Source organism: Truncatella angustata (genome assembly GCF_020726525.1).
Source record: "Truncatella angustata strain MPI-SDFR-AT-0073 chromosome Unknown BKA67scaffold_4, whole genome shotgun sequence".
Classification (NCBI taxonomy): Eukaryota; Fungi; Ascomycota; class Sordariomycetes; order Amphisphaeriales; family Sporocadaceae; genus Truncatella; species Truncatella angustata.
Window position 1 is genome coordinate 2,446,619 of NW_025763384.1, and position 25,448 is coordinate 2,472,066.

Here is a 25,448-nt window from a genome sequence, read left to right on the forward strand (position 1 = left end):
GGCTGCAACCGTCGCAATCGATAACCAACAAATCAAAAACTTTGTTATAGTGCTACTGCCGCTTAGTCTTGCCGAGTCGGTTTGCCACGAAAAGGAATATGTTGTCGCGCGAATGGGGTGCTGTGGCATGCAAGGCCAATGCTGGACCATGCTCTCGGTCCGGCCAAACGCCGATCCCTTCTATTCTAAGATATGTGTATACATATGTAGTGCATGCCACCCATTGGTTCATCATTTGTGGGTCCAAATAAGCATAAGTTGTGTTCTTCCACATCCTGAAGTTTTCTTCTTCAACAACCCAATTACACCTGTATATTCGTGTTCCGTCGGCTCACAAGGATATTATGCCTCGATCTTCACGAATCTACAAGCTGCCAAAACATGGAAGAGCGATTCAAAACTCGTATCGACTAGTTGTCGATGTTACTTCACTATCTTTCGACTCCTAAAATATGCCGTCGCAAACCGCAAGTCTCGAGATTGCTTGCCGTTGCCTGGTGCATCCCGTGGTAGCGACCTGCACGGGTTTGGTTCTTGCAATTTTACGCATTGAAAATATCTTGCGTGGCGACAGACTTTAAGACGTCAAGGGGAGTGAGTATGGCGACAACCCCCACCTGATTGCCATTGTTGTACCATCGATACGGATAGTCGACATCACCCGCTCGCAGAAGGTAGCATCGCAGCAAAACAGCCGCCCATATTCACCAAGTCAATATGGGCGATAATGCCGTGCGACAGTCAGGCGTTGAAAACTACGTTGGCTAATTGGATGAAGTATCTCGTTCGTCGTTCGGAATTCCAAGTTGCGATGGGTCGCCAAGTCGTGCGCCAAGTCGTGCCGAGAGATTTTGAACTGCCGGACTCTATGCAAGGCGGTTGCCGCGCCGTTTAGTTGATTGGGCGAGTTATTGCCTACCTCTTTCGGCATGCTCGTCGAGATAGCGTGATCGATTCAAATCATCATTGTCTGCCTTGAATGGTAGGGTATGGCAGTATAAAAGCCACAAGGCCGGGATTATGACGGTGGACTTATTGAGCTTGTCGGTTGTGCGCTCCGTCAGTGACTTGTTGAGAGGGCAACAAAGCCTAGTTCATTCATCATGAGGTCGATCTCAGTGTCAGGTTTTGCTCTGCTGGCAGTGTCTCAATTCGCCGTTGCGAAAGAGATCGCGAATCCTGCCAAACAATGGAAATACGAGAGTGGATTGGTTCACCAAACCATCATGGACACGAAGCATGTAAGTTGTCATTGACAGCACAGGATAGTCCTCAGATCTGATAAATATAGGCTGCTTGGGATGCCAAGAGAAAAGCTGGTGTTTTTGACTCTAGACAATATAAGAGCTTCAGTGCTGAGGCTGGCCCGGTTGCTTGTGTCGACGGTCTCTCTGCAGTCGTTCCTGGAGATGCCAACAACACCTTCCGCTGCAGTAACGTAAGTCGAACGTGTCCCTTTCTTGTAGCGTTTAAGTGTTTACAGATTTAATAGATCGATTTCTATGACTTCAAAAGTCACTTTGACCTCGGCAGCGTTGTCGGCGAGGGTGCCGGCAGCTGGGGCTGGTCGAGTCCAGAGGGCAGAGAGTTCATTGCAATTGCCCAAAGTGATGGTACCTCTTTCTCGGAAATTAGCAGCGAAGGAAAGCTTACGTACCTCGGCCGCCTGCCCCAGTATACCACGGCAAAGCCGTCTCTCTGGAGGGAGATCAAAGGCTACAAGAACTACATCGTAATTGGTAGCGAGGCTTATTACCATGGAGTCCAGATATTTGACATGTCCAAGTTGCTCGACTTAGACCCAGCGAGCCCCAAGGTCTTTACCAACGAGGAAGATCTCACCGGATGGTTCAACGAGCTTCCAGTCGGCCGATCCCACAACGTCGTTGTCAACGAGGAGAGGGGTTATGCTGTCGCGGTCGGCGCACAGCCCCGGAATGCCTCTTGCAAGTCGGGGTTAATCTTCATTGACTTAACTGATCCTAGCGCTCCTTTCTCTCCTGGGTGTGCAAGTGGCGACGGCTATGTTCACGATGCCCAGTGTCTTGTTTATCGTGGCCCTGACGAGAAGTACGCCGAGCGCGACATTTGCTATGGATATAACGAAGACACACTCACTATTTTCGATGTCACCGACAAGAACACCACCAACATCATTTCGAGAACTACCTATGAGGGTGCATCATTTACCCATCAAGGCTGGGTACTCGATACACAATGGCAGCAGTACCTTGCACTCGACGACGAGTACGATGAGTATGACTCGGCTGGTGAGGGAGCTGCTGGGTTCCCCGTCACTTATTTCTGGGACATCAGCTCCCTCGAAGCCCCTAAACTCACCGGTATATATCGTAGCACTGTGAAGGGCATCGACCATAACCAGTTCGTCAAGGACGGGTTCGCATATCAGAGCAACTACGGCACTGGTCTCCGTGTTTTGGACGTTTCTTCTATCCCTCAAGATCCTACTGGTGGCAGCGTTAAGGAAGTTGCCTTCTTCGATATCTACCCCGAGGATGACGAGGCAGAAGATGGTGGCAACGTCGACTTCGAAGGGACTTGGAGCCACTATCCATTTTTCAAGAGCGGATTCATCGTCATCAATACCATGTCGAGGGGTGCCTTTGTGGTGAAACGAACAGACATCTAACCTTAGTGCGGGAATAGACGTCATGACAACGGAGAAGGTTTTCATGTACCAATTAATTAATAGGCGGCCATGAAATCAGTGTAGCTAGTTTTGACCGTTCCCATCATATTATAAACGTCAACGCCCAATTCCTTTTGGCCCGGTTGTGCAGATCATTTCGCAAGCAGATAATCGCCGCCTTTCCAGGCTTTATATACTCCATATAAGCCCTGCAGCGGCCGAATTCCTTTGAAAGGCTTTTTCCTGTGCCTTTCCGCCTCGACATCAACCTTAACCTTGTCATATACACTAGGTAGGTAGGCTGCAGAGTAGCGTCTCCGCAGATCGTCATACGATTCCCGGTCGTATGAAGCCCAGAACTCCTCTTCTGTGTAGTAAGCGTGTGCATAAAGCCACTTCTTTCCGCCAAGTTCCTGGACCTTTTTCTCGAGATTCCTGTTTTGGCGCACGAATTTATCCCTATTGAGCGACCCTGGCCGCCAGATACCGAAGTTCAATAGGTACTCTGGGGCATCTAGGTCTGAAAATCTAGCATGCAGGCCGTGCCGCGAATCTGGCAAGTCGCGTCGTACTCTTAGTGGACATAGCCAGAGCGGATATGTTCTGAGATTTGCGTCCAGCCATCTCTGGAATTCTTCGACCTTCTCATATGGGACACCTACGTCCTGCACGATATAGTCGTCTGAAAGTTGGCTTTTATGCAATGCAGCATACATCACCTTTGCTCTTAGGAAACGGTCCAATAGTGAACGTGTGGCGCGGTTGAAAGGTGTGAAGAAATAGGCGAACGCATACTTGGCGACCCAAAATCCACCACGATCATAGCGGAAAAGATAATCAACCAAAGGCACATAATCTGTGACTGGTCCAGAGGCACCTTTAGTCCGTCGGTCAACATGCTGATAAAACCAGGGATCCTTGCGCTTTGTGAAATGCGAAAGCGAGGTCGATCCTGAGACTTCGTTGACCAGGCGACCCGAGCAGACAATAGCCCTGTTGGATGCGTAGGCTATGCCGTCAAGATAGTCAATTGACGCATCTTGCGCCTGGTGTTGCATTGATAGGGAAGCCTCCGGTACAGACGTGAACATGTGATAGGTCAATTCGACATAAGGTTTAGCATCTCTCAGCTGCACCTCTAACAGGGTGACAATACCTAAGGTTCCGAACCCTGAAGCAGCTCCCCAGAATAAGTCAGGCTTGGCCGTTTTAGAAGCCCACTCGATTTCACCACTTGGAACAACGATTTCGATTGAATTGATGATCGAATCGAAAGGACCGTAACGAAATGAGCTACTTTCGCCCGAAGATCCGGAGAAGCCGCCGCCGACTGTGATATTTGGGAATTCCATCACGACCAGAGGCACCAGCGAGTGTTCTAAAGTAGCTTGTACGAGGGCATCCATGGGAACGTTGGGCTCTACCAGAGCGGTCTTGTTTTCGTGATCAATCTGAATTACGTGATTAAGCCGGCTGGTATCGACGGTATTGTCTGCGCGCCTCTGAGAGGTCCGCGTACTGTTCGTCGAACCATGATATACGCGGAACGGCCTTTGGGTAGAATGGAAAATCCGTATGTTTCTTGCTACAGTATTGACTGCGTTGTTGTGTGCTTCCATCGGTTGCTGAGGCAGCCACCAATTGACTACCGGAACGAGCGGGATTGGTGCAGCCGTTACGTTGTAACAATAAGCGGAAATTTGTTACACGGGAGATGCGACGCGATTATGACCGAACCTTTGAGAGGGAAAAAGGAAGGGAAAAAGGGCTCTACGAACCGGCGGTCGTTAGAATGAAGGACTGGTGTATTTTGTTCGTCAAATGTACAGGGGATTGAGGAGAATTAAGAACAGCGAGACTACATAGTCACCCTCGCAATTGCGACGAACTTTAGCGTGCTGAGTGGCGCGTCAGCGGCGATAATTGCTGCCATTCTTGAGCGTCACAACACGACCTCACGTGATTTCGTGTGAAGAGTTTGCATCAATTAGTTCAGGCAGAATGACATTAAGGTGCAGGTTTCAACTATAAACTGCAGAAAGGGCAACACTAGTGCAGTTCCATGAATCAACGACCACCATCTCGTTGCCATCGTTGGAGATGTCTAGCCCAAGCCCGCAGGCAACCCAGTGGGACATGTCTCGGGCTTGGCACGCCAAATCGTCATCCACAGCACAGTCGAGTGCACCGTACCCTCGCTCCGTAAGGTTTCCAACTCGTTGTCCGTCAATAAAATAGATTGCGCTTCCGGTCAGGCCATCTTTTGTCTCTACAATTGCGATAGTAGGATTACCGCTGTCTCCGACGTAACCGACTGCGCACAAATGACCGGAACTTTCCACACTGAACTTGTCCGAATGGTTCGCCGAGGACGTGAACATGATTTGATCACCGCTAACCTTCGCGTACCAGCCATCGAAGAGACTAGAGGGATGTGATACCTGGAGCAGAAAAGGTGGTGTAGTTTCTCCACAAGACCGATCAAGTGTCGATCTAGTTCAAGAATTTAGTCAGTCTTACAGATTACCCAGTCCATGAATCAAGAGTTTTGAGGATATTCTCATATGAAGGTTTATGAGAGTCAGTCCCGGAAGGTTCATAGAGATAAGGGCACGGCTTGTTTAATTTCCACTTACGTTGAAATGGGTGTCGTAGTTGAGCTGCTGGTATTGCTGAAATGAACAGATGTCGCGTTCGCAGCAGGCAACTTGGTTGTGTTCAGCCACGGAATTACAGTAGCGTTTAAATAAGGCACTGATGTGGTGAGACTGCCAATTGAGGAATTGGTTGCATTGAGATACGGTGCCGACGTCGAGATATTCAGGACAGGCACGCTTGTCGCGTTGACTAACAAGACAGAAGTGGCATTCAAAAGTCCTGTCGAGGCGGTCGCGTTCATGAACAGAGCGGTTGAGGTGTTTGCCGTGCTGACTTGTGTTGTTGGCGCTGTTCCATTCAGAATTGGCAGAGAAGTGCTGTTGGGGAAGAGGCCAGTGGCTGTCGCGTTCAGCATCGGGGTTGAGACTGTCATATTTACGTGTCCAGTACTGGTCCCTCCATTGGCGAGTTGTGTCCTTGTAGTGTTCGCGATGGGTGTCGTGACATTTGCAAACTGTCCAATGTCGGTGGTCGCGTTTGCGTATATGGCCGAAGCTGTTGAATTTATATAAACTCCGGCCGTGGAGCCCCCAGTTTCTTCCTTGCTTACAAGTTCGGTAGTACTCGACGAAGCAGCTTCGGTGTTAGTTGAGCTGCTGCTCGTCAAATCCTCACCACCCTTGTCGCTTTTGGCATTGCTCAGATTGGAAGAAGCTGTCAAGCTTTCGAGGGTACTTGACCTCCCACTTGAGGTTATTGAGCTCGCAGAAATCGTCAGCAAGGCTGTCGAATTTGTGAAGCCCGCCTTTGTGGAACTGTTGGAGATGACACTGTTGTTGCTAACAACAATAAGGGTTTCTGTGGTCACAATTGTTGCGATTTTGGTTACAGTTGCAGATTTTGAGATGCTGACTGTCCTTGTTGTACTTGGAGTCGAGGCAGTTGTAGTGGTGTGCCCAACGCCCAAGCAACTACATGCATTTGAGTAGGCAGCCAAAGAAGTACAAGGCGATGCATAGCTGGGAGTCTTCTGCTTGACGCTTATACTAGGGGTCGACCGTGGCAGTGCCCTCCTGAGTAGAATCTCGATGGCTTCACGTTGCTCCTCCCATCTCTTCGAGGCTACTGCTGTAGCTGTGATCTTTGTCGTGGCTACTGTGGTCATGGTGGTAGTGTCTGTCGTAACGATAGTTGCGGTCTCGATGAAAGTCCTATATCAATATCAACTGACAGATCCAGCCAATCACAGAAACTTCATACCTTGTCGAAGGTATCAACGTCACCCTAAAAAGACTCTCGCAATCCGAGATCCTCAAACGCGACGGCGCCCTGCTCACCGCTACAGCCAAATCAGCCTGGTACTTCTTCATATGCATGCCTTCCTTCAACTTACCGTTCAAACACCTGTCGTTTGAGCATCTCGCAGAGCTAACTTCACCAAGTAAACCCGCCAATACCCCGATTAGCCCAATAAGACGCATTTCATTAGCTGTTTTCGCCTTGACGTTCCATCACGCAAATAGTTGAGCTTCGCAATTCTCGCAAGAATGCCGCCAGCAGTTTGGGCCTGGGTGGCCCCTCATTTAAAGCCGATCATTAAATCAAGGAAACACTGAATCAAGATCTAGACGGCCTTGTTCCCGGCAATTTAAATTAAAGCTGGTCATGCGCTGGACCTGCGTTGAAAGGTGGTTCATCCAATCGTAACCCTAGCTCAAGACTAGGGGTGGCTGGTCGGTATAGGTTAAGCTTGTCCTTAAGAGCACGGGCTCGAGAGGAGAGGTTCGCCATATCTCTCAATCTTCTATTCACGTCATGAGGGGGGGGGGGAATTCTCGAATATTTTTCAATAGATTGCTAGAGATTGTAATTAGATCTCATACATATTCTGGTTGTTTAAGCCATGCAGACAAATGAACTAAATATTATATTTCGATTTGCATCCACCTGTGAATCACCGACGCCTAAATTGATATGATACTACACCGCACAAAAGCATCACATATGAGCTTAACTCCACGTTGAAAAGTAAGCAAATGAACATTCTTATTATCATTGAGTTTGGATATCTGCTATTATTGTCGTCATGTCGCGTGTGCATGGTATAACCAATGCTCTATCCGCTCTCAGCCGGAGCCACGCCTTCAGTCTGTGCGTTACTATTAGGCACGGTCTCTCCCTTCTCTCGCTTCTCAAGTTCCTTTCGTACTCTTGGCAAGATATAACGGCCATAGTCAACTGCATCATGGTAGTTGTCGTAACCTCGGATGGAGATCAGCTCGCAGCCGAGGTCAACATAGTCTAAAATGGAGTCTGACAGAGTTTGTGGCGATCCGACAAGCGCGGTTGATGCTCCTCGCGCGTTGGTTGCGGTGACCTATGGTAAAAGTTGTCAGCTTGGACAAGGTCATATTTACGTGTTTCTAGACGCGATAGACTTACGGTGGGGTACCAAAGTGCACGATCCTGGACTTCTCCTCGAGAAGCAATATCCAACAGACGTTGCGATCCAACGTTTTGTGGTTGCGCAACCGTTGGTGCAATGTTTGAGGTTTGCTTGCCAGAATTGGCTTTCAAGGCATCAAGTGTCTTGTAAGCCTTTTGCCACGCAAGCTCATCCGTCTCCGCAATAATCGGGCGGAACGTCACCCAAATTCTTGGTTTGTCTGTTCGGCCAGCTTTCTCAGCTTCAGCATAGATACGAGTAATTTGGTCCTTGGTCTCCTTAAGAGGCTCTCCCCAAAGGCCGAAGATATCGGCTAAAGATCCTCCGACACGGTAGGCTTCGTCTGACGAGCCACCGACAGATACAGGAATGGTACCCTTGGTTGGGCCGACCTGGTTGCTAAACTGCTTGAACTTGTAGTACTTGCTATCCCAATCAAACGGCTCCTTCGATTGCCAGGCACGTCGTAGAATCTTGATGTAGTCTTCAAGACGCCCGTAACGCTCTTCCTTGGTCAAGAAATCACCTTCCTTGGCCTGCTCAGCGTCACTTCCGCCAGCGATGAAATGTACTACAACGCGACCTTGACTCAGTTGATCCAGGGTTGCGAGAGCCTTGGCTGCAACTGTGGGAAACATTGTGTTTGGGCGTAGTGCGATTATGACGCTGATGTTCTTAGTCACTGCGGCTATAGTGGCACCAATGGTAAAGGGATCAAAACCGCCTGAGCCATATGGTATGAGTGTGTAGTTGAAGCCATAGTCATCAAGAGTTTTGGCATATCGTACAAGATATTGAGGATCAATATCAGTAGGATTGGGGCCTTCGTTGATCTCAGTGGCCGAGTTGGGGAACGTCAAGCTATCTTCCCGTTAACAATGCACATGATAATAGTTGTGAAGACCAAATACGAACCTGATGAATTCTGTAGGCATTTTGTCGGTGTTTTGATGATCAGTTGTTTTGCCAGATTGAATATCGCAATATAATGGTTGTATTTATAAGCGCTGATCGCAGCTCCGCATGGTTGTAGATGGCATCATTGCTATCGCGATCACGCAATACCGAGCTCGGGTTTAAGACCCATCTTTATACTCCGGATTGCTGTTCCAAACAACGACATTGCCAAAGTAATACAAGAGGGATTAAGCTCATTCAAATCTTGGTTCATAGAATCGTATGATTTTTTTATTCTTATATTCCGAAGTCTGGGCTGGGACATTGAATACTGGTGCTTAACCTGGTGAATTCTGTAAGGTATGATTCCGCCGCCAACCCCACCAATACCTGCAATAGAAACCTGCACACTACACGTGGATCCGATTGGTAAATAACATCTCCTGCGCTCAGGTTCGCCTTCAACGATATTAAGAGCGTTGTGAGTATGAGACAGGATTGACTATCTGACGATGCACAAATGCATTAACGCGCTCTCCAGTAGACCAACTAGAGTTGTGCGTTACGCATCTTGCTCGACTTGTCAGGCCAAATCCGAGAACAATACTCCTCACCGTCAGCAGAAGTCTGACTGACCAATAAGCTGCACTCGGTAGGCCCTGCGTCCCTAACCGGATCCGGATTGCCCGGTGAGTCGAATGTTTTAGGCATCTATCCAGCTCTCTTCACACCAGGTGCGTGATGCCAATACGTATCGAGTCTACAGATCTGCATTGATTTTCTTACTGTATTATGCAAGTGGAATCGTTCTGTTTGTCTTGTGAGAGATTATCTGCCGGCAGTATTGAGTGCATTCTCAAAGCAGCTTTAAGCGCTTGAGCAGGTAATTCATCCCACTCAAAAGGCCCGTAAATCCAGTATACAATATCAAAACGCCATAACCGCTGCTGTAACCTGACATAGCTTGTCCACGCCACGGCATTCCTCCAAGGAGCGAATTACTCAGGGGCCCTGATATAACATTGCCGACGCCCCTGCCAACACACAACATGCCTTGCACCATCACCGGGTCAACGTGACCATAACCATCGCGTTCACCATTTTGTGAAACTTCTTTCATGATGCCAGGCCATACTGATGCCCAGGAACCGGCGAACAGGCCGTAAAGGACGCAGAACAAATACAAAACAGGTAGAGATGCTGATAACCCCCAAACCACCAATACCGATATTGCTGCACCCATCGCCGAGATGATCATACAGGTTGTCACATGAAACTTATCGCTCAGTGACCCCATGATGACGAGACCCATTGTTGTGGCCACATTGACCAACATGACTGTCAGTGCTGATAAGAAAGCCGAGGTGCCGAAGACCGATCGGGCATATGTGGGTAGATAGATGCTAGGTAGAAAATAGCCGGTCGCCTGGATAGTATTGGCCACTTGATGGAGAGCAAATCTTTTAGACATGATGAACCGCAAGTTCAATCGCCTTTGGTGTATACTAGCCGAGTACGGCAGCCGAGGTCTGATAAAGAAAGCTAAGGGAGCAGAGCATGCAAAGAGTATGCCAGCCCAGATCCTTAAAGTTTTCTGAAACCCCAGCTCGTGGAGGAGAGTCTCCATAATCAGAGGAAAGACAACACCTCCGACGCCTCCAGCACTCCACGCGATGCCGTAAGCCAGGCCTTTTCGTCGAGCAAACCACTCGTCAATATATAATTGACAAGGACAGCAGGCGATGCAACCGCCAAGACCGAACATAACTCCTTGTGATACAATAAGTTGTGGCACGTTGTTGCAAAAAGAACTCGTTGCCATGGATAAGGAAGCCGCAAAAAGTCCTACCATCGTTGACCACCGACCCCATCGAGGGTAGAGCCGGCACAGCCCAATGAATAGGGGGAAACCTATGTACATAATGCCCTAGTTATTCATCAGTTTAATACTAGTGACCTAAGAATATAGAAATCTTTACCATTGTGGTAGTTCCTATAATGGCGACACTGCCCGACTTCGCAAAAGGCTCGTGAGTGCTATAGAAATCCTGAAATACACCAAATGAAGCCCCGAAGCCTGCGTATTACATGTTAGCTGAAGACGATGCACATGCAAGACTGTTTATGACATGACGGGCATTCAGCAATAACAGGGGCATCTGTAAAAGAGGCCACAGGGATTAACCACAATTTGTTGAGAAATTATACTCACCAAATATGAAAGCCTCAACAACCCAGCAAGCAGCCAAAAACAGCCACGCATCCTTCCCTCTATCGACAAGCGGCAAATCTGGCAACGCACGAGGAGCTGGAAGCTGTGAGTCGTCGCACTTCATGTCATGTCGTGGTTTCGGATGTGTATTGTCAATCGACAACCGTGCAGTGATATCTCGAAGTTCGACCGACTGCTGAGCCATCATGATGTGCTAATATTTTGAAAATGTGTTGATTTGTTGCGAGAGCGGGACAATGATCTTAAGTGGCCCGGGTGATGCTGTTCATGAAGTCGATACTTACCAAGATTGCTGCGCCTGTCGTAATCATGCGTTCAACTCGAAAGACAGTCATAGGGTCACAGCGTGGTGTTTTTGCCCTGGAAATCAGCGTGCAAGTAAGCTGACATATCTGGCGGAGAGGAGTTGACAAAACGGCAGCCAGTATCTCCCGCCGCTTCCGAACCCTTTAGGCAAGCATCGGCATTGCAAAAGTAGGCGGGGTCCGCAGGCCTAGCACCGTTTTATTGTGTGAACTCAGTCGTAGTATTGCAATTTCATTTTCATTTGATATTCTAGCGGATTTACCTGACCATCTACCAGCAAGTTCACAAATGGTAGTAAAATCATTGTTTGTAGCGATCAGGGAGAGGGATGGTGGTAAAGCGAAACTCGTCTTTCCCTACCAACTGTTTCTATCAGTCTCTTAAGAATGGAGACTCCGAGCTACGTTCTTTATGCCGATGGCTCCATTCCGGTTTCATTTGTTCTTGTGGAGAATATAAAATCTTTTGAAGTGTTATTCGCATAACGAAAATGGACTGCATTGTAATGACGTTCCCCAAGAGTTTGATTTGTCCATAGGTGACAGTGGAAGCGGTAGATGGCTATTTACATTTTGGACACTGACCTACCTAATGCTACGTTCAATAACGGAGAATGGCTCAGGCTCAAGATTTCAGATTCAATTGATAAATCCAAGTAAGTCACTTGCCTACTGTGAACCAGATTTCATGTTCCATTTTGGGAAGACACCAATCCGGGTCCTTTAGTGTTGCATGACAACATGACTAAAGCTTTGCATAGACACTCTGTGCATAACAAACAATGCATCAAACTGGTGCCCCCGTAGCTCTGCTCTTACAGACAATATGTAGGACTGGGGCACTTTAACAAAAGTACCCAGACCGCTGGCATCCTTCACTACTGACGAAGCCATTTTGTCAAGATCTTGAAACTATTCCCCGTATCCTTTGTTTAAAAATGTATATATAGTCCGAAGGCTCTACTTAGGTAACAATCATACATGGCGGTAAGACTGTGGAAGCTGAATAAGCAGACTTCAATTGTCCATCCATGTAAATATATCCATGCCATCGACATTCCCAACAGTAGCGCTCGCCTTATCATTTGATTCCATTGCCGAATAATGTGACGATATGGTTCATTGACACGAAGACCTTGAAGCTTGTCGAATTCAATCATTACCTTAATGAGGTATTCATCATTCTCTCTCATAGATGGGGCGATCACGAGGTAGACTTCCAGGAATGGCAATACGGCAAGAAACTCCTAAGCAAGAGTCGTCGCAAGATCACCAATTTTGTACAATTAGCACGAAACGAAAACTACAAATATGTTTGGGCCGATACTGTTATATTAGTAAGAAAAGCAGTGCCACCTTATCGGAGGCCATCAACTCTAGGTTCCAGGTCTGTGTTTAATATTCGTCGCTAAATATAGCAGATCGATGTCTAACCGAGTCAGAAATCTAGTATTACCAAAAGCCAGTGGGATGTTTGGTATATCTCAGAGATGTAAGACCTTCAGTCGACCAATTATCTGGCTTGGGCCCGCACCACAGTTTTGAAAATAGCAGCTGGTTCACTCGTGGCTGGACACTTCAAGAATAATGACTGTGTATGAACTAGCTTTGAAAATAATCGGAGGATACTTTGCTGCTCGAAGGGGTAAAAATAATGTGGGGGAACCTGCTATGATGAGGTGGAATATGTTGCAATAAAACAAACATACCAGGTGACCGTACTGGTGGCCGTAGGTGTGTGGGCGTGGGCGCTTACTGGATGATACATGAAACGAGAGGGCTGTTGGGAGGCTTGTTATCCTCGCTAAAGATGGTGAAAAACTACCCCTATACCGTACTCGTTACTGGACTTTGCCAGGCCTCCTATTCAACATTGGTTAGATAAATCAGAAGTGAGTATGTTTCAAGGTGTTGATACAAAGCGTCGCGACGAGCATCAATATAAATGGGAACCCGGGCCACTAGTATAAGTAAGTGCTTCTATTAACGGAAATAAGAAAGATAAGGTAGAAAATATAAGTTGTCCTGCAAACGTGGATTTGACACCATCTTATAGCCGCTTAAATAAGTAAATACCAGCTACTCGCCCAATGACCAAAGGCTAATCGTTTAAAGAAAGACAATTCTAATATGTTTATAATAACCATGGCCATTTACATGGCCGGCCTGTAATTCTAGGAAATTAATTAGTAATCCTAGCTCCTATCAATATTAAGTAAACATTTTAGAATCCGAAAGTGCTTGGAATACTTCACGATAAATAATGTAAGTGAAGTGGGTAAGATAAATATATTAAAGTAACCTTTCGCGCTTGTTCTTGAAGCCATTAGTTGTTAATAGCGCACGTTCTGTTCCCTGTCTTGCTTGAAAGGCGCCTTTATCGAGTAGCATCTGGACCACCTCATTGTGTCCTCCTAACGAAGCAGCCTGGAGGGCACTGCCATGGTATCCACCTTGCGCATTGACGTCGGCGTTCTTGTCGAGCAGCATCTGGACCACCTCTTTGCGTCCTCGAAATGAAGCAGCCTGGAGGGCGTTGCCGTAATCTCCGCCTTGCGCGTTAACGTCGGCGTTCTTATCGAGCAACATCCGGACCACCTTATTATATCCTCCAAGTGAAGCAGCCTGGAGGGCATTGCCATAGTATCCACCTTGCGCGTTGATGTCGGCGTTCTTGTCGAGCAGCATCTGGACTACCTCATTATATCCTTCGAGTGAAGCAGCCTGGAGGGCATTGCCGTAGTGTCCGCCTTGTACGTTGATGTCGGCGTCCTTGTCGAGCAGCATCTGGACTACCTCTTTGTGTCCTCTTAACGAAGCAGCCTGGAGTGCATTGCCATAGTATCCGCCTTGTAAGTTGACGTCGGCGTCCTTGTCGAGCAGCATCTGGACTACCTCTTTGTGTCCTCTTAACGAAGCAGCCTGGAGGGCATTGCCGTAGTGTCCGCCTTGTACGTTGATGTCGGCATCCTTGTCGAGCAGCATCTGGACTACCTCTTTGTGTCCTCTTAACGAAGCAGCCTGGAGGGCATTGCCGTAGTATCCGCCTTGCGCATTAACGTCGGCGCCCTTGTCGAGCAGCATCTGGACCACCTGCTTGTATCCTCCTTCTGAAGAAGCCTGGAGGGCATTGCCGTAGTGTCCGCCTTGTACGTTGATGTCGGCATCCTTGTCGAGCAGCATCTGGACTACCTCTTTGTGTCCTCTTAACGAAGCAGCCTGGAGGGCATTGCCGTAGTATCCGCCTTGCGCATTAACGTCGGCGTCCTCGTCGAGCAGCATCTGGACCACTTCATTATGTCCTCCCCATGAAGCAGCCTGGAGGGCATTGCCGTAGTGTCCGCCTTGCGCATTAACGTCGGCGTCCCTGTCGAGCAGCATCTGGACTACCTCTTTGTGTCCTCTTAACGAAGCAGCCTGGAGGGCATTGCCATAGTATCCGCCTTGCGCATTAACGTCGGTGCCCTTGTCGAGCAGAATCTGGACCATCTCCTTGTGTCCTCTTAACGAAGCAGCCTGGAGGGCATTGCCGCAGTATCCGCCTTGCGCATTAACGTCGGCGTCCCTGTCGAGCAATATCTGGACTACCTCTTTGTGTCCTCTTAACGAAGCAGCCTGGAGGGCATTGCCATAGTATCCGCCTTGTAAGTTGACGTCGGCGCCCTTGTCGAGCAGCATCTGGACCATCTCCTTCTGTCCTCTCAACGAAGCAGCCTGGAGGCCGTTGACGTCGGCACCCTTATCGGGGAGCACCTTGACGATAGGCTCATGACCATTTTTTGCGGCCCCCAACAGCGGCGTCTTGTCATCTTCTAGGTTAGCTTGAACAGAACCGAATTTCTCAGCCCGGCTTTTAAGCTGATCGATTTGGTAGCGGGTGGGGAGTTGGACATATTCTGCTCCTGTTTGTTGTTTGATGTCCTCTAGAACTCTTCGAATAGGAACAACCAATCCGTCACCGAAGCTATCGACCGCTACCAGATGTCCATACACTTGACCATTCACTCGGTCTACAACCCATGAACCTGAATCTCCATGTTGAAGTACTGGAAAGCATGTGTTAACATTTAAGATAGAACTGGCATGGGTGCAACTTACGGGATTCCTTATCAAGGATGAGCGTCAGGACATCTGTGAAACAACCACCAGCACTTATTGTCAACGAGGCGTATTGCAGTACAAGACTCCCGAGTTTCACTCCATTACCTGTTAATATTGCCACGCTTTTCGGTTCCTGCTTAATGTCTTCGCCAATTGTAAGATCCAGGCAGCTCTTCTCGAATTGCTCACCGGGCTTCTCGAAGTGATTTGATAACCACAAACCAGATTCGAGAGGTATTAGGGTCCAGTCTAAATCCCTAGAGTGCGGTAGAGGATTCTCGACATCAGGACTCATATCTGCTTTTGTGAGTGTTTTATAGCTGACCACGTCACTTGCGACGCCAACCGTTTCATCCAGGAGAATCGCACCCTCCTCATCCATAGACTCATTATCACCGCATTGCTGATGGTAGCTTCTATCGTTGGCTCCGGTCAGCTGCCCAATAATATGGCTAGTCACCATTCCATAAAGTACAACGCCAACTTGGACAATACCACCCAGGGTTCCATAATTTGATTGTACCCCGAGAGTGACTTTCACGAGCATGCCGCATGTGGTATCCGGTACCTTGTTGCGTTGTATTCGTCTGCTGATGACTAACGAATTTTCGGACGCGAGGAGGCGAGGTGGTGTGTTAATAATGCACACATTCAAAATTGAGTCGCAGCTGTTCAAAATGGTACGTATGTGAGCTTGGTCGAAAAACTTCTTTATCTCCTTGGCAACCTTATTAGTAGCATTGAAGACAATCGATGGCCTAGCTTCGGCTTCCGAATTTCCAACAATCTTAAGAGACCATAAGACGTGTTTCGGATCGGCTATACGGCTGATGCGTTTCGACAATTCCGTTTGACAGATGCGCTGAACTTCATGAAAAGTATGCAGTGCATCTTGTCCGAGAGGTTTATGGGGGTATCTTTGAAGATCTTTGTGTGCATAAATCTGTATAACTGCTGAAGCCGATGCTGTAGAGGAAGGTAATGTAGACAGTGGGGTAGTTTCCATGTTTCCTAAGTCGTTAGTACTGGTAGTACAGATGTGTTGGGTTAATGCTGTGGGCACAAGGCTCACTGGGGCCGCTGGCAGTCCCGATTGTGCTTCCATCTCGAAAGCTGAAGTCCTACAGTCTTGCTCTTTGTAGACGTTAAGGCTACTGCTCCTCTGGAATAGAAGATGAAAAAGTCCGCGGAAGGATTGATGTAGTTGGTTGCAGATTTTCTGAGTGCAATTGAAGATCGTCCAAGTTGCCCCCAGAAACGAACTCGAGAAGTGTAATTACTCGCAGTAAGTGTTGGCAGCGAAGTGCATGACGTGTCATGTGCAGATTCAGCCTCAGCTGCAGGATTGCCACGGGCGCTCCGCCCCGTATGGGTAAGTGGTAGCATGCATATATGTACCATCACCACTTTCAAATGAGAAACCATATTGCAATTTTCGTCAGGCCCGGCTGTACGCCTTCTTCTCAATTTTATGTTTAGACATTGTGATTTAGGACAGTTAAATACGTTGCCGACATGGCAGTGATGGAATTAGCACGGGAAGAAGACAAATGGATCCGCAAACTCGGAGAGGCACTTTGGATTCGGGAGCGCTGCGACGGATGTGATTCCAATCGGCCGTGTTCTGATCAATGTCCAGGAAGTCGCTACGAGAAATTGGCACGTTATGTCCAGTTTTGCAAGGCTGTAGTTGATCCAGAGCACGATGAGTCGACACTCCGCGCTTTCCTTCGAGACGAAGCCAAATTGCTGGAAATTGTGAGGGTACTTCGCAGTAATCCTGATATCACGCGGGAAGAGCTAGAACGGGTTGTCAAACATATGATAGTCGGGACGGTAACCATCATACCACCGACGGTCTTGGTTGGTCATGCGGTCAAAATTATGACCATGCTTGACTCTGCGCCGGCTCTTCAAACATCCCCCCAGCGTTTAGAGAATGCTGAGGCAAGAGTACCATGGAGCCCCAAGTCAACATTCTCTGAATTTGTCGAACAAGCCTTTCCAACAACAAAGCATTCAATTCTCAGCGACCATACCCACAGTGATTTCGATGAATTTATCGGCGACTTAAGTGCAGTTAACATCAGGAACGCCCTAAAGGTCAGCATCCGCGGAACGAGCATTTTGCAAGATCATCTGAAGCTCGACCGGAGATCCAACGTCCTGGAAATATATCACCATACCGCCTTCATAAAAGAGCAACTAAGGCAGACAAAGGATGCTAAAGATTTGACTGTAGCGCAGAGTTTGAAACGGTGAGCGCGGTTGACAGTCATACAAACAACTTACCCTGCTCAGAAACTTATCGATGTCTTTTAGTGGTTGCCTTCCTAGACAGTTGCTCCTCGAAGTCCTTGATTCGTTAGAGACCGTACTGTTCCCCTTAGCACAAAAGAATCCTCGGAAATTACTGGATTTTCTTATAAGTAAAGAGAACTGGGACCCTGATATATGCCGTCCTGATTTCAACGGATCTCGAACCGATGGCGAGGCTACCGTATCCTATCATCACCTCGCTAGCCGTCTGTCCGAGCTGCATCACGAATTGGAAAATCCAAGACCCAAGGGGCAGTTTAAAAAGTTCATGGCGAGGAAGGCTTCTGATAGGCATATTATGATGGCCACTCTGGTCGGCGTGATAATTGCGCTGCTGTTCGGTTTGGCTGCATTGATTATCAGTTGCGTGCAAACATGGATCTCGTACCAGGCTTGGAAGTATCCGGTTTCTTCGGATTAAATGAGCGGGTTCGTCGTGGAACAGAGTTAAAGTGATGCATTGTTGGACCCTTATCGTTTGTGGACAAATCTTGGAAAATCGTTTCCTTTTTAAGAGCTTCAAGAACATCCTGGTATACGCTGTGGTAAGCTACTACTACGTGCCCGATGGGGGTATGGTCTATTAATGGTTCACGTATACGATAAGGCTGCCGCATAGCCTTGCATTCTACAGAGTTCTTCTCACATTGCCTAGCCGTCACAGTGAAGGAACCTTTTTACACTACACAATTGACCCCCTATATTGTGCGTTCCAACCACGCAGACTAGAAACCCGCCGCGAAAAGTCTTCGCTAATATAAACTATAATACGAAGCAAACATCGGAAATCAACAAAAATTATTGACCTATATCACGGTGTTGCCACGAACCTGACCTGGCCGACAGAAATATAGCGTATATGAGCCGTAAAAGTATTCGGCTTTGTGTCACGTATAATACATGCATGAGTTGGTTTGGGGAGAACAAAGGAACGCGGAACGGAAACCTGAAGAAGTTGCCGGCCGGAAAGAAAGCCGCCCAGAAACGCGGGCAGCAGCTGTGACATCAGATCCCTATTTAAATAACATATTCTCCAATATTATGGGCATCAATAATCTTAATTTGTTGGACTTCAAAGGGATGGGTGGAAAGCTTCTGAATAGCATGGAATTGCAGACCCATTAGGAACATGCCAGGACACAACACGATATCACTACCGCTTGCAATCAAATATGGGAGGAGTCAAAAAGGTCGATGGCTTCTATAAATCCTTTCTGACGCCTGAAGCGGACCATTGCTCTGGCGTGGTTGGACCTGTAACCTTTGACCCGTTAGGTGCGTTGGTCAATTGAGTTAATCTGGCGTGTCCCCTGCAATTTTGTTTGCTAATACTACAAGTGCTATGCGTGAGGCCATGTCTCGAGGGTAGATTATTTACAGTGAAACGGTTGAAGTCTTGCTCACAACAACCCATTTCCGCTTGGACCAAGCCCAGATATTACTTGGCTGTATTACAATAAACTTCCCCAGGAGTTTGGCATGTCGATTGCTTGAAGGTGCGAGCGATCGATGTCTATTTGCATCCTGTCCGTTATTTAGTATACTAGACAGCTCCCTTGGTTCTGTAAAGTCTGTATACGGCGTGAGGAACCAGAACAACGATTGCAGCCCGCCTTAGCATAATGCTTAGCCCTTAGATCCACACTTCGTCGTCCGCTCTGTTCGTATTGAGATAATTAAGGACTTCGTCATACGATTTGCAAACATGCTTCGCGTCCCACCCATCTGATCCCACAAAACCTTCGGGAAATGTCGTTTGCTTTCCTTCCACCGCAACATCCCCTGCGCACATGATGGCTTGACGAATGTAGTCCTATGAGAAGTGAGTTAGCGAGCGACCTTAAATGCTCTTCTACTTATGGCCTATTGATATTGATTGCTCCGTTGGGAAAGACTGTAGCTGAATCATGGAGTTCGACTTACGAAGCAGTGGGCCAAATGCCACGGCGACTCTTGGGGTATTTTTTCGATGATATTAGAGCTGTATGCACTGAACACCTCGGCGATTGCATACTGCCATCGTGTCAGTCGACCAGATGTTTGGTTGAATAAGATGAGTGACCTACCAGACAATGCAGCTGATGCGTCATTGAAGTTGTGACAACATATTTGCCTTGATATCCTTCTAACTTTTGGGGGAGGTCTTCATACTTTTCCGGCTCTTTGATGTCAAGATAGCCAAGACCGCCTTCACCGCGAATTAGCCTTTTAGAAATAATACACGGAGCATCTGTAGACTTACTGGGAACAATGCCGAGCCATTTTTGGCGGACCTCGTCCGTAAAGAACTCGGATCCATTCTCGGGCAGGAACATCGGATCCGGCTGAAAGGTTACAATCTTCTGCGAAACTATGTTTCTAATCAGCCTGTGATCACCATACAACGATGCATATCATTTACAGCGAGGGGCAAAACCAGTCACGTCCCCTGTCCCTTCAAGAGGCTCCCTTTTCTTTTCGTCATGTTTTCCCCAGTCTCGGTCTAACAACAGCATCACGATTAGAGCTACCAGCAGTCCGTCGATTATCCATCGATACCGGTTCAGAACTTCTATGACATGTGTGCGCCTCGAGCGGATAGGCGTATGCATGTAGTCTTTCTCGTCCAAATCAAGTATTTCGTCGATGTGCGCATCTAAATCGTCGATTTCGTCACGCTCATCCACCCGGACATTTTGGTAGTGATGTATTCTGCTGTTGTTGGTCATGATTTTCGTAGAGTAGAAGGGATTGAAGTCGTGTCACAATGCTTGGGTCATTCACTAGATTTGCAAAATCACGTTTTCATTTGACAGCAAACACGTAGCGGCGGCTTCGAAGGTTTTATGCGCATGCGCTGACAGTGACGCGGCTGGTCGAGCTCGGGATCAGACGTCTGGTGTTTCGCGCCAATAGAGCCAAGGTCAGGTCCCTGGTCGCTGAAACAGGCCGGAACCTTGCCCAATGGATACAACTTGTCCGGACTTTCGATGGCCAATCTCACCGGATCGTCAAAGATTAGAACTCGCACGTAGTACGTAGTATTCGTTGTGATCTTTTCTCCCTTTTCCTCTTTTTTGATTGCGCAACTGCCGAGGCTAAGACAGATTCGTCAACTCATGGCGTCTTCCAGTGGCTGAGCAAAACCCCTCAATAAATCTTCGCTGCGTGGACCCTGTAGAGGTGACAATACGCCAACGACCAACGCAGAGCTCAAAAGCAAACAACCTCAGGTTTCTGGTGTTTCTCAATTGAAACAATAGTTTTTCACGAACAAGTATGTAAAATCGTCTACCCATAGAGTGGGTGCAGTATACAGTTTAATATTTGTTGGTTCAATGCAAGCCAAGTCGAACGATGCCGCGCGTCTAGCTGCATACAGTCAAAACGACGGAGATACAGGTTGATAGCTGTGTAGATTGTAGGCTAAATATTGCATATTTATTCTCGCAATGAACGGAAACCGAGCGAACATTTTGTATAAAATAACAGGTTTGGTCACTCATGCATCTAATCTTGGGTCACTACAGAAACTTCGGGGACGGTTTTTTTTTATATACAAAAAAAAAAAAAAAAAAGGGAAAGAAAAAGATTTAGCTGAGATAGCGATAAGTAATATTATGATAAAGTCTGGGATTGCTAATAGATACTGTTGAATCCTAAGACATGCCAATGATGCCATTGTCTCACTTTGACAATCGGTGCTTATCAAGCGCTAGAGGCCCAGGACTCCCATTCGTAGGCGGCCAGCATGAATGGGCCAGCTCCTTTGAAGTCGTTTGAAGCAAGTGGGACGCTGATGTAGTACTGTTGTGTATGTTAGCAAATGGTATTGGAGAGCGAAGTAGTATGTTGCTCACTTCGAAGGTGCCGTTGCTATTAAGCGAGCCAACCGAAACTGTGCCTTCCCAGTTCAGAGTCCCATCACCGTTCTCAACAACGAAGTCGTCAATGAGAAGGTTGTAGCCCTTCTTGGCAGCGTCAAGGTAATCAGCGCTGTCAAGGTATCCTGACTTGATTCCTCTCAACCAGCCAAGCACGAACATAGCAGTAGCACTGCTCTCGATATAGTTACCCTTAGCACCGACGTATTGCTCACTCATGATGAGCCAAAAGCCACCAGACTCGTCCTGAGCGGTCTTCAGTGCTGCAGCTAGGGTTGTGTAGTATTCAAGCAGACGTGCGTAGCCCTCGTGCGACTGAGGGAAGACCTGCAGGGTCTCCCACAGCGAGATAAAATACCAGCCGACGGCGCGGTCCCAGACAAGTGGTGCAGCACCAGTGACCCGGTTTGCCCAGACAGCAACCTTGCTCTCGTCGTATCCATGGACAAGGAGACCGCTGGTGGTGTTGCGGGTGTGCTCCTCAATGTTATCGTACTGCAGAACGATGTCATCCCAGGCAGTAGTCTAGTCATGATTAGTGGCCGCCATTCATCTAAACGATTTCGAAACTTACGTTGTCAGCATCGAATTGGCTTGTCCATTTCGCATAGAAGGTATCCGCCATAAAGATACCATCTAGCCACATCTGATTGGGGTAAGTAGGCTCACGGTGCCAGAAGCCGCCTGTTGGTGTCCGTGGATGGCCATTCAACTGAGTCCGTACAATCTGGGCAGCTTTCTTGTACTTCTCATCTCCGGTCTGGTTGAACCAGTATAGGTAGTTGTTACCCATGCGCTTGGGACAATTAGCTACTTATCCTGCAACCAATGGAAATTCGCGAGGATTCTCGAGATTGTGTAGCGAATGGTAGTATGGAAACTGGGAAGTTGAAGTGACTCACGTATTCATCGAGACTGTGGAAGGAGTAATTCCAGTCAATGATGGAGCCATTGGGGTACAAAATTCCTTCGACCTGACTCTGATACCAATCGTAGAAAGTCTCGTTCTTTGTGAGATCGTATGCCTTCTCAAACCCAAGATACAGCGTTGCTTGGGTATAACCGTAGTCAAGCTCGACGCCACGTCTAATGAAAGAGTCAGCGAACCGAGAGAGGTACGAGGTTTGGTTTTGGGCGGCAGCCGCGGCGATGCCAGCGGATAAGAGAGCTACGGAATGCTTCATCTTCTGATTATGACGTACGGCAGAGTGGTTGAGAGACTGCTGGTGATGATTTGCTTTTGTCCCGAATGCGACGTGCTCCTCTTTATGTTTCCGCGAGGCTATGTCAATTCAGCGGGTCACTTATCGCCAAGGCTGCGGCTTACGATGCCAATAATTCCCGTTCTTCTTGATAGTGACCCAAGAAGTCCATGTAGATTATTAAATTGGATATATTCGTCAGCCATGCGGTTCAATTGGCGGGAAAATCAGGCGAATGGACCCCATGTTTGCTCTTGGCGCCCCTTGGTCATTGCATAGACAGGGATAGCATTGGAGATCGTACTCAACGGCTCCTAAAACATCGAAGAATTCCACTTTCGTCATATGTTCAATTTCCCCCATGGTCTTAATCGGTATCTACCGAGCCCTTATAATGCCCGTAATTTCATTAGTGGCACGGCCCGATTAGATGTCCCTTGCGTCCCAACGTACAGAGACACATCACCATGACAATTCTCTCCTAGGGAAAACGGTTCTATCTAATGCATCCGTTTGATATTCAAGCCAGCCTTCGACATATCGACTGTCTAGAAACAAATCCATTTCATTGAGAGTGCGGTCCAGGCTGTGTCAGGCATTGCCTGCCCCTTACAATAATATTAAGAAATCAATCTGACCGTGCATATTATAGCTAACAGCATCCCAGTTGACCAACCATAAGCACGACAATTCTAGAATTATTGAAAGTAGATCCTAGCAGATACACCGTGAAGAATGAGATTGTTTTGGAATGGGTTATGCCAAGGATGCACGTATTGGTTTTTGCTACACGAGCAGAGGCTGGCCGAAACGCACTGGTCGATGGTTGAAATTTGTTTGGTGATGAGGTAGGCGCAGAGAAAGCATGAGATACATCTTGGACATGTAACAATTCAAGGTGAGATTTGATTGCAAAGATTCGTAGATCGGTAGGTAGTGGTGCATCTGCTAGGCCAACGTCAAACCTAGCATCTGGCCTGCCAAGGACAAAAAAACCCATCAGTCTTGGAGATATTTGTCAGAAACGTCATCCATTCACCGGAAAATTGATAGGTAGATAGATTTTAAGAAAAATGAAAACTAAAAAGGTGTTCTCCCAGTTGAACTGGGCACCTTTGGGAGTTGAAACCCAACCAGCAGTCGCCCATGGGTGCAAACACCCCAAACTACCACTGAGCCACGATGAATGGGACCCCAAGCCCCAGGACTTTCAGTGTTCCCACGCCGGGGACTGGTTGGAAACAATGTGCTGCAGTACACATTATATTCGATGCCAGCAAGGTATTATCGATCGGGTGCATAGCCGAATACCTCGACTAGTCATTGGGCAAGTCACGCGATGCTCCAGGTCCTTTGCATTGAATGGTTGGCGAACAAGAGGCTGAGTACGAACCTATCCATCAATCACGCAGTAGGGAGTAGGCAGTCATAACGGTCTGTGATCGCCACGACATTGGAACTTCAGGCTCATTTAGAATCATGCCCTGCGCGTGATGTGATTCGTGGAATGCTGGCAGTTGCATCGTACACAGTTTTGCTTCAAAGCCGATGCAATTTAGACTGTACACATTCTGCAATCAGAAGTACTCAAACTAGCCTCACCTTCTGCCAGGTTCAAAAGTAGTAGCTATAGTGTCTGGTTAACCTCGTTTCAGAACGGGGATACTTGTAGATAGTAAAGATGCTTGTGGCCATGGTAAAGCTTCATGGCCTGGTATGTTTGCAATTTTCAAGTCTCAAGCACTGCCCGAGGCCCAATAATCCAAGGTACCGAGTGACAGAATGAAAAAGAATTGAAAGAAAAAGGTTTGTTGTACTGCAGTGAGCGCTCCAACAAGTTATGGATTACGCAGGTACGAAGAATGTCAGCAAGTTGCTAACTACCGTTTTCGCAATCAAGGGAGACTGGGTCAAGGCAGGTACTAGACACAGAAGAGTCAACTCATCGAACTACGTACAAGGCCATAATAACTTTCTACTCTAGTAGAGGAAATGCGGATATGTAAATGCCGAACAATTTACCAAGTATATGGGAAGAGGTAGCATGAGCACGGCACGGATACTACAATCATCCCTCTTAATGAAAAAGAACAAATATCCTAGGCAAGGCACAAATCATGCCTGTCGAATTTCGTATGGCCATGGCGATATCCTGATGCAAAAATACGTCGCGAAGTAGCGCCATAACACATCATGTACTCTGCCCATGGAACGGATCATGTGCACGGAGAAACACGTATAAAGCCTTATACATCCAGTGTGGAGCGTAACATATTCAGGGTTACAGTAAATATGGCGACGTATACTACTTGTGTAATGATCGAACCATCCTCTCCCCCACTATGCAGATACGTATTTGTCATGTTCATGCTAGGGGAGAATAGGCATTGCCGTCTTACAGATTTTTATTTAACGACACCAACGCTGAAGCCCCACAACGTCAGAGACAAGATATTACTTCTGACTGGCTCCTACTATTGAGAGTTGTATTGATTCGAGCGAATTTTCAACCATAATTCCAAGGCTTTGCATAGGGGATAAAGCTGCACCAAACACACAAGTCTGCACAGTCAGTAAGTCCGCAACCATAGAGACAATATCAAGCGTTAGGGCGCAAGTAAATGTGGTTCATCAAATGGCGCTCTTGCTATCAACGGCATGTACTCAATTGATTCAATCGGCGCTCATACCCAAAGCCCATACCAAAAGGCGCCTCACAGAGCCTGATGGGCGTACAGAGCAGATCTCTTCGCCATATTGGCAGAGATCAAGCTGGTGCGATATCTTTCCTTGATAGCGGGCCAAATTGGGTGTGTTTCATGCATTGGTGTCGT

General features: G+C 47.5%; 9 protein-coding genes across 9 annotated transcripts; 2 read left to right on the top strand and 7 right to left on the bottom strand.

The window, feature by feature from the left end:
• Positions 1–1,103: 1,103 nt before the first annotated feature.
• On the top strand, positions 1,104–2,650 carry BKA67DRAFT_535777 (uncharacterized protein; the record flags this gene model as incomplete). Its single annotated transcript, XM_046100062.1, has 3 exons — positions 1,104–1,241; positions 1,292–1,438; positions 1,493–2,650. The coding sequence occupies 3 exons, from the start codon at positions 1,104–1,106 to the stop codon at positions 2,648–2,650; spliced, it is 1,443 nt and encodes a 480-aa protein (XP_045958725.1).
• Positions 2,651–2,802: 152 nt separating this feature from the next.
• BKA67DRAFT_516734 (FAD binding domain protein) lies at positions 2,803–4,269 on the bottom strand (the record flags this gene model as incomplete). Its single annotated transcript, XM_046097844.1, has 1 exon — positions 2,803–4,269. The coding sequence occupies one exon, from the start codon at positions 4,267–4,269 to the stop codon at positions 2,803–2,805; it is 1,467 nt and encodes a 488-aa protein (XP_045958726.1).
• Positions 4,270–5,157: 888 nt separating this feature from the next.
• BKA67DRAFT_279670 (uncharacterized protein) lies at positions 5,158–6,849 on the bottom strand. Its single transcript, XM_046095936.1, has one exon. It carries the CDS (start codon positions 6,411–6,413, stop codon positions 5,283–5,285), a length of 1,131 nt encoding a protein of 376 aa, XP_045958727.1. The 5' UTR covers positions 6,414–6,849; the 3' UTR covers positions 5,158–5,282.
• Positions 6,850–7,364: 515 nt separating this feature from the next.
• Positions 7,365–8,629, bottom strand: BKA67DRAFT_535780 (luciferase-like domain-containing protein; the record flags this gene model as incomplete). The annotated part of the gene is made up of 3 exons (XM_046100063.1): positions 7,365–7,625; positions 7,691–8,555; positions 8,610–8,629. 3 exons carry the CDS (start codon positions 8,627–8,629, stop codon positions 7,365–7,367), a joined length of 1,146 nt encoding a protein of 381 aa, XP_045958728.1.
• An 818-nt stretch (positions 8,630–9,447) lies between these two features.
• Positions 9,448–11,008, bottom strand: BKA67DRAFT_658756 (major facilitator superfamily domain-containing protein; the record flags this gene model as incomplete). Its single annotated transcript, XM_046107333.1, has 3 exons — positions 9,448–10,518; positions 10,571–10,668; positions 10,804–11,008. The coding sequence occupies 3 exons, from the start codon at positions 11,006–11,008 to the stop codon at positions 9,448–9,450; spliced, it is 1,374 nt and encodes a 457-aa protein (XP_045958729.1).
• A 2,413-nt stretch (positions 11,009–13,421) lies between these two features.
• On the bottom strand, positions 13,422–16,236 carry BKA67DRAFT_658757 (ankyrin repeat-containing domain protein; the record flags this gene model as incomplete). The annotated part of the gene is made up of 2 exons (XM_046107334.1): positions 13,422–15,175; positions 15,228–16,236. 2 exons carry the CDS (start codon positions 16,234–16,236, stop codon positions 13,422–13,424), a joined length of 2,763 nt encoding a protein of 920 aa, XP_045958730.1.
• Positions 16,237–16,745: 509 nt separating this feature from the next.
• On the top strand, positions 16,746–17,970 carry BKA67DRAFT_535783 (uncharacterized protein; the record flags this gene model as incomplete). Its single annotated transcript, XM_046100064.1, has 2 exons — positions 16,746–17,488; positions 17,553–17,970. The coding sequence occupies 2 exons, from the start codon at positions 16,746–16,748 to the stop codon at positions 17,968–17,970; spliced, it is 1,161 nt and encodes a 386-aa protein (XP_045958731.1).
• A 1,102-nt stretch (positions 17,971–19,072) lies between these two features.
• On the bottom strand, positions 19,073–20,441 carry BKA67DRAFT_279793 (uncharacterized protein). Its single transcript, XM_046095937.1, has 5 exons — positions 19,951–20,441; positions 19,792–19,899; positions 19,616–19,737; positions 19,473–19,562; positions 19,073–19,362 (listed from the first exon to the last, which is right to left on the bottom strand). The coding sequence occupies exons 1-5, from the start codon at positions 20,255–20,257 to the stop codon at positions 19,183–19,185; spliced, it is 807 nt and encodes a 268-aa protein (XP_045958732.1). The 5' UTR covers positions 20,258–20,441; the 3' UTR covers positions 19,073–19,182.
• A 647-nt stretch (positions 20,442–21,088) lies between these two features.
• BKA67DRAFT_691480 (cell wall glycosyl hydrolase YteR) lies at positions 21,089–22,948 on the bottom strand. Its single transcript, XM_046109172.1, has 4 exons — positions 22,315–22,948; positions 21,987–22,208; positions 21,389–21,937; positions 21,089–21,335 (listed from the first exon to the last, which is right to left on the bottom strand). The coding sequence occupies exons 1-4, from the start codon at positions 22,594–22,596 to the stop codon at positions 21,237–21,239; spliced, it is 1,152 nt and encodes a 383-aa protein (XP_045958733.1). The 5' UTR covers positions 22,597–22,948; the 3' UTR covers positions 21,089–21,236.
• Between the last annotated feature and the right edge of the window lie 2,500 nt (positions 22,949–25,448).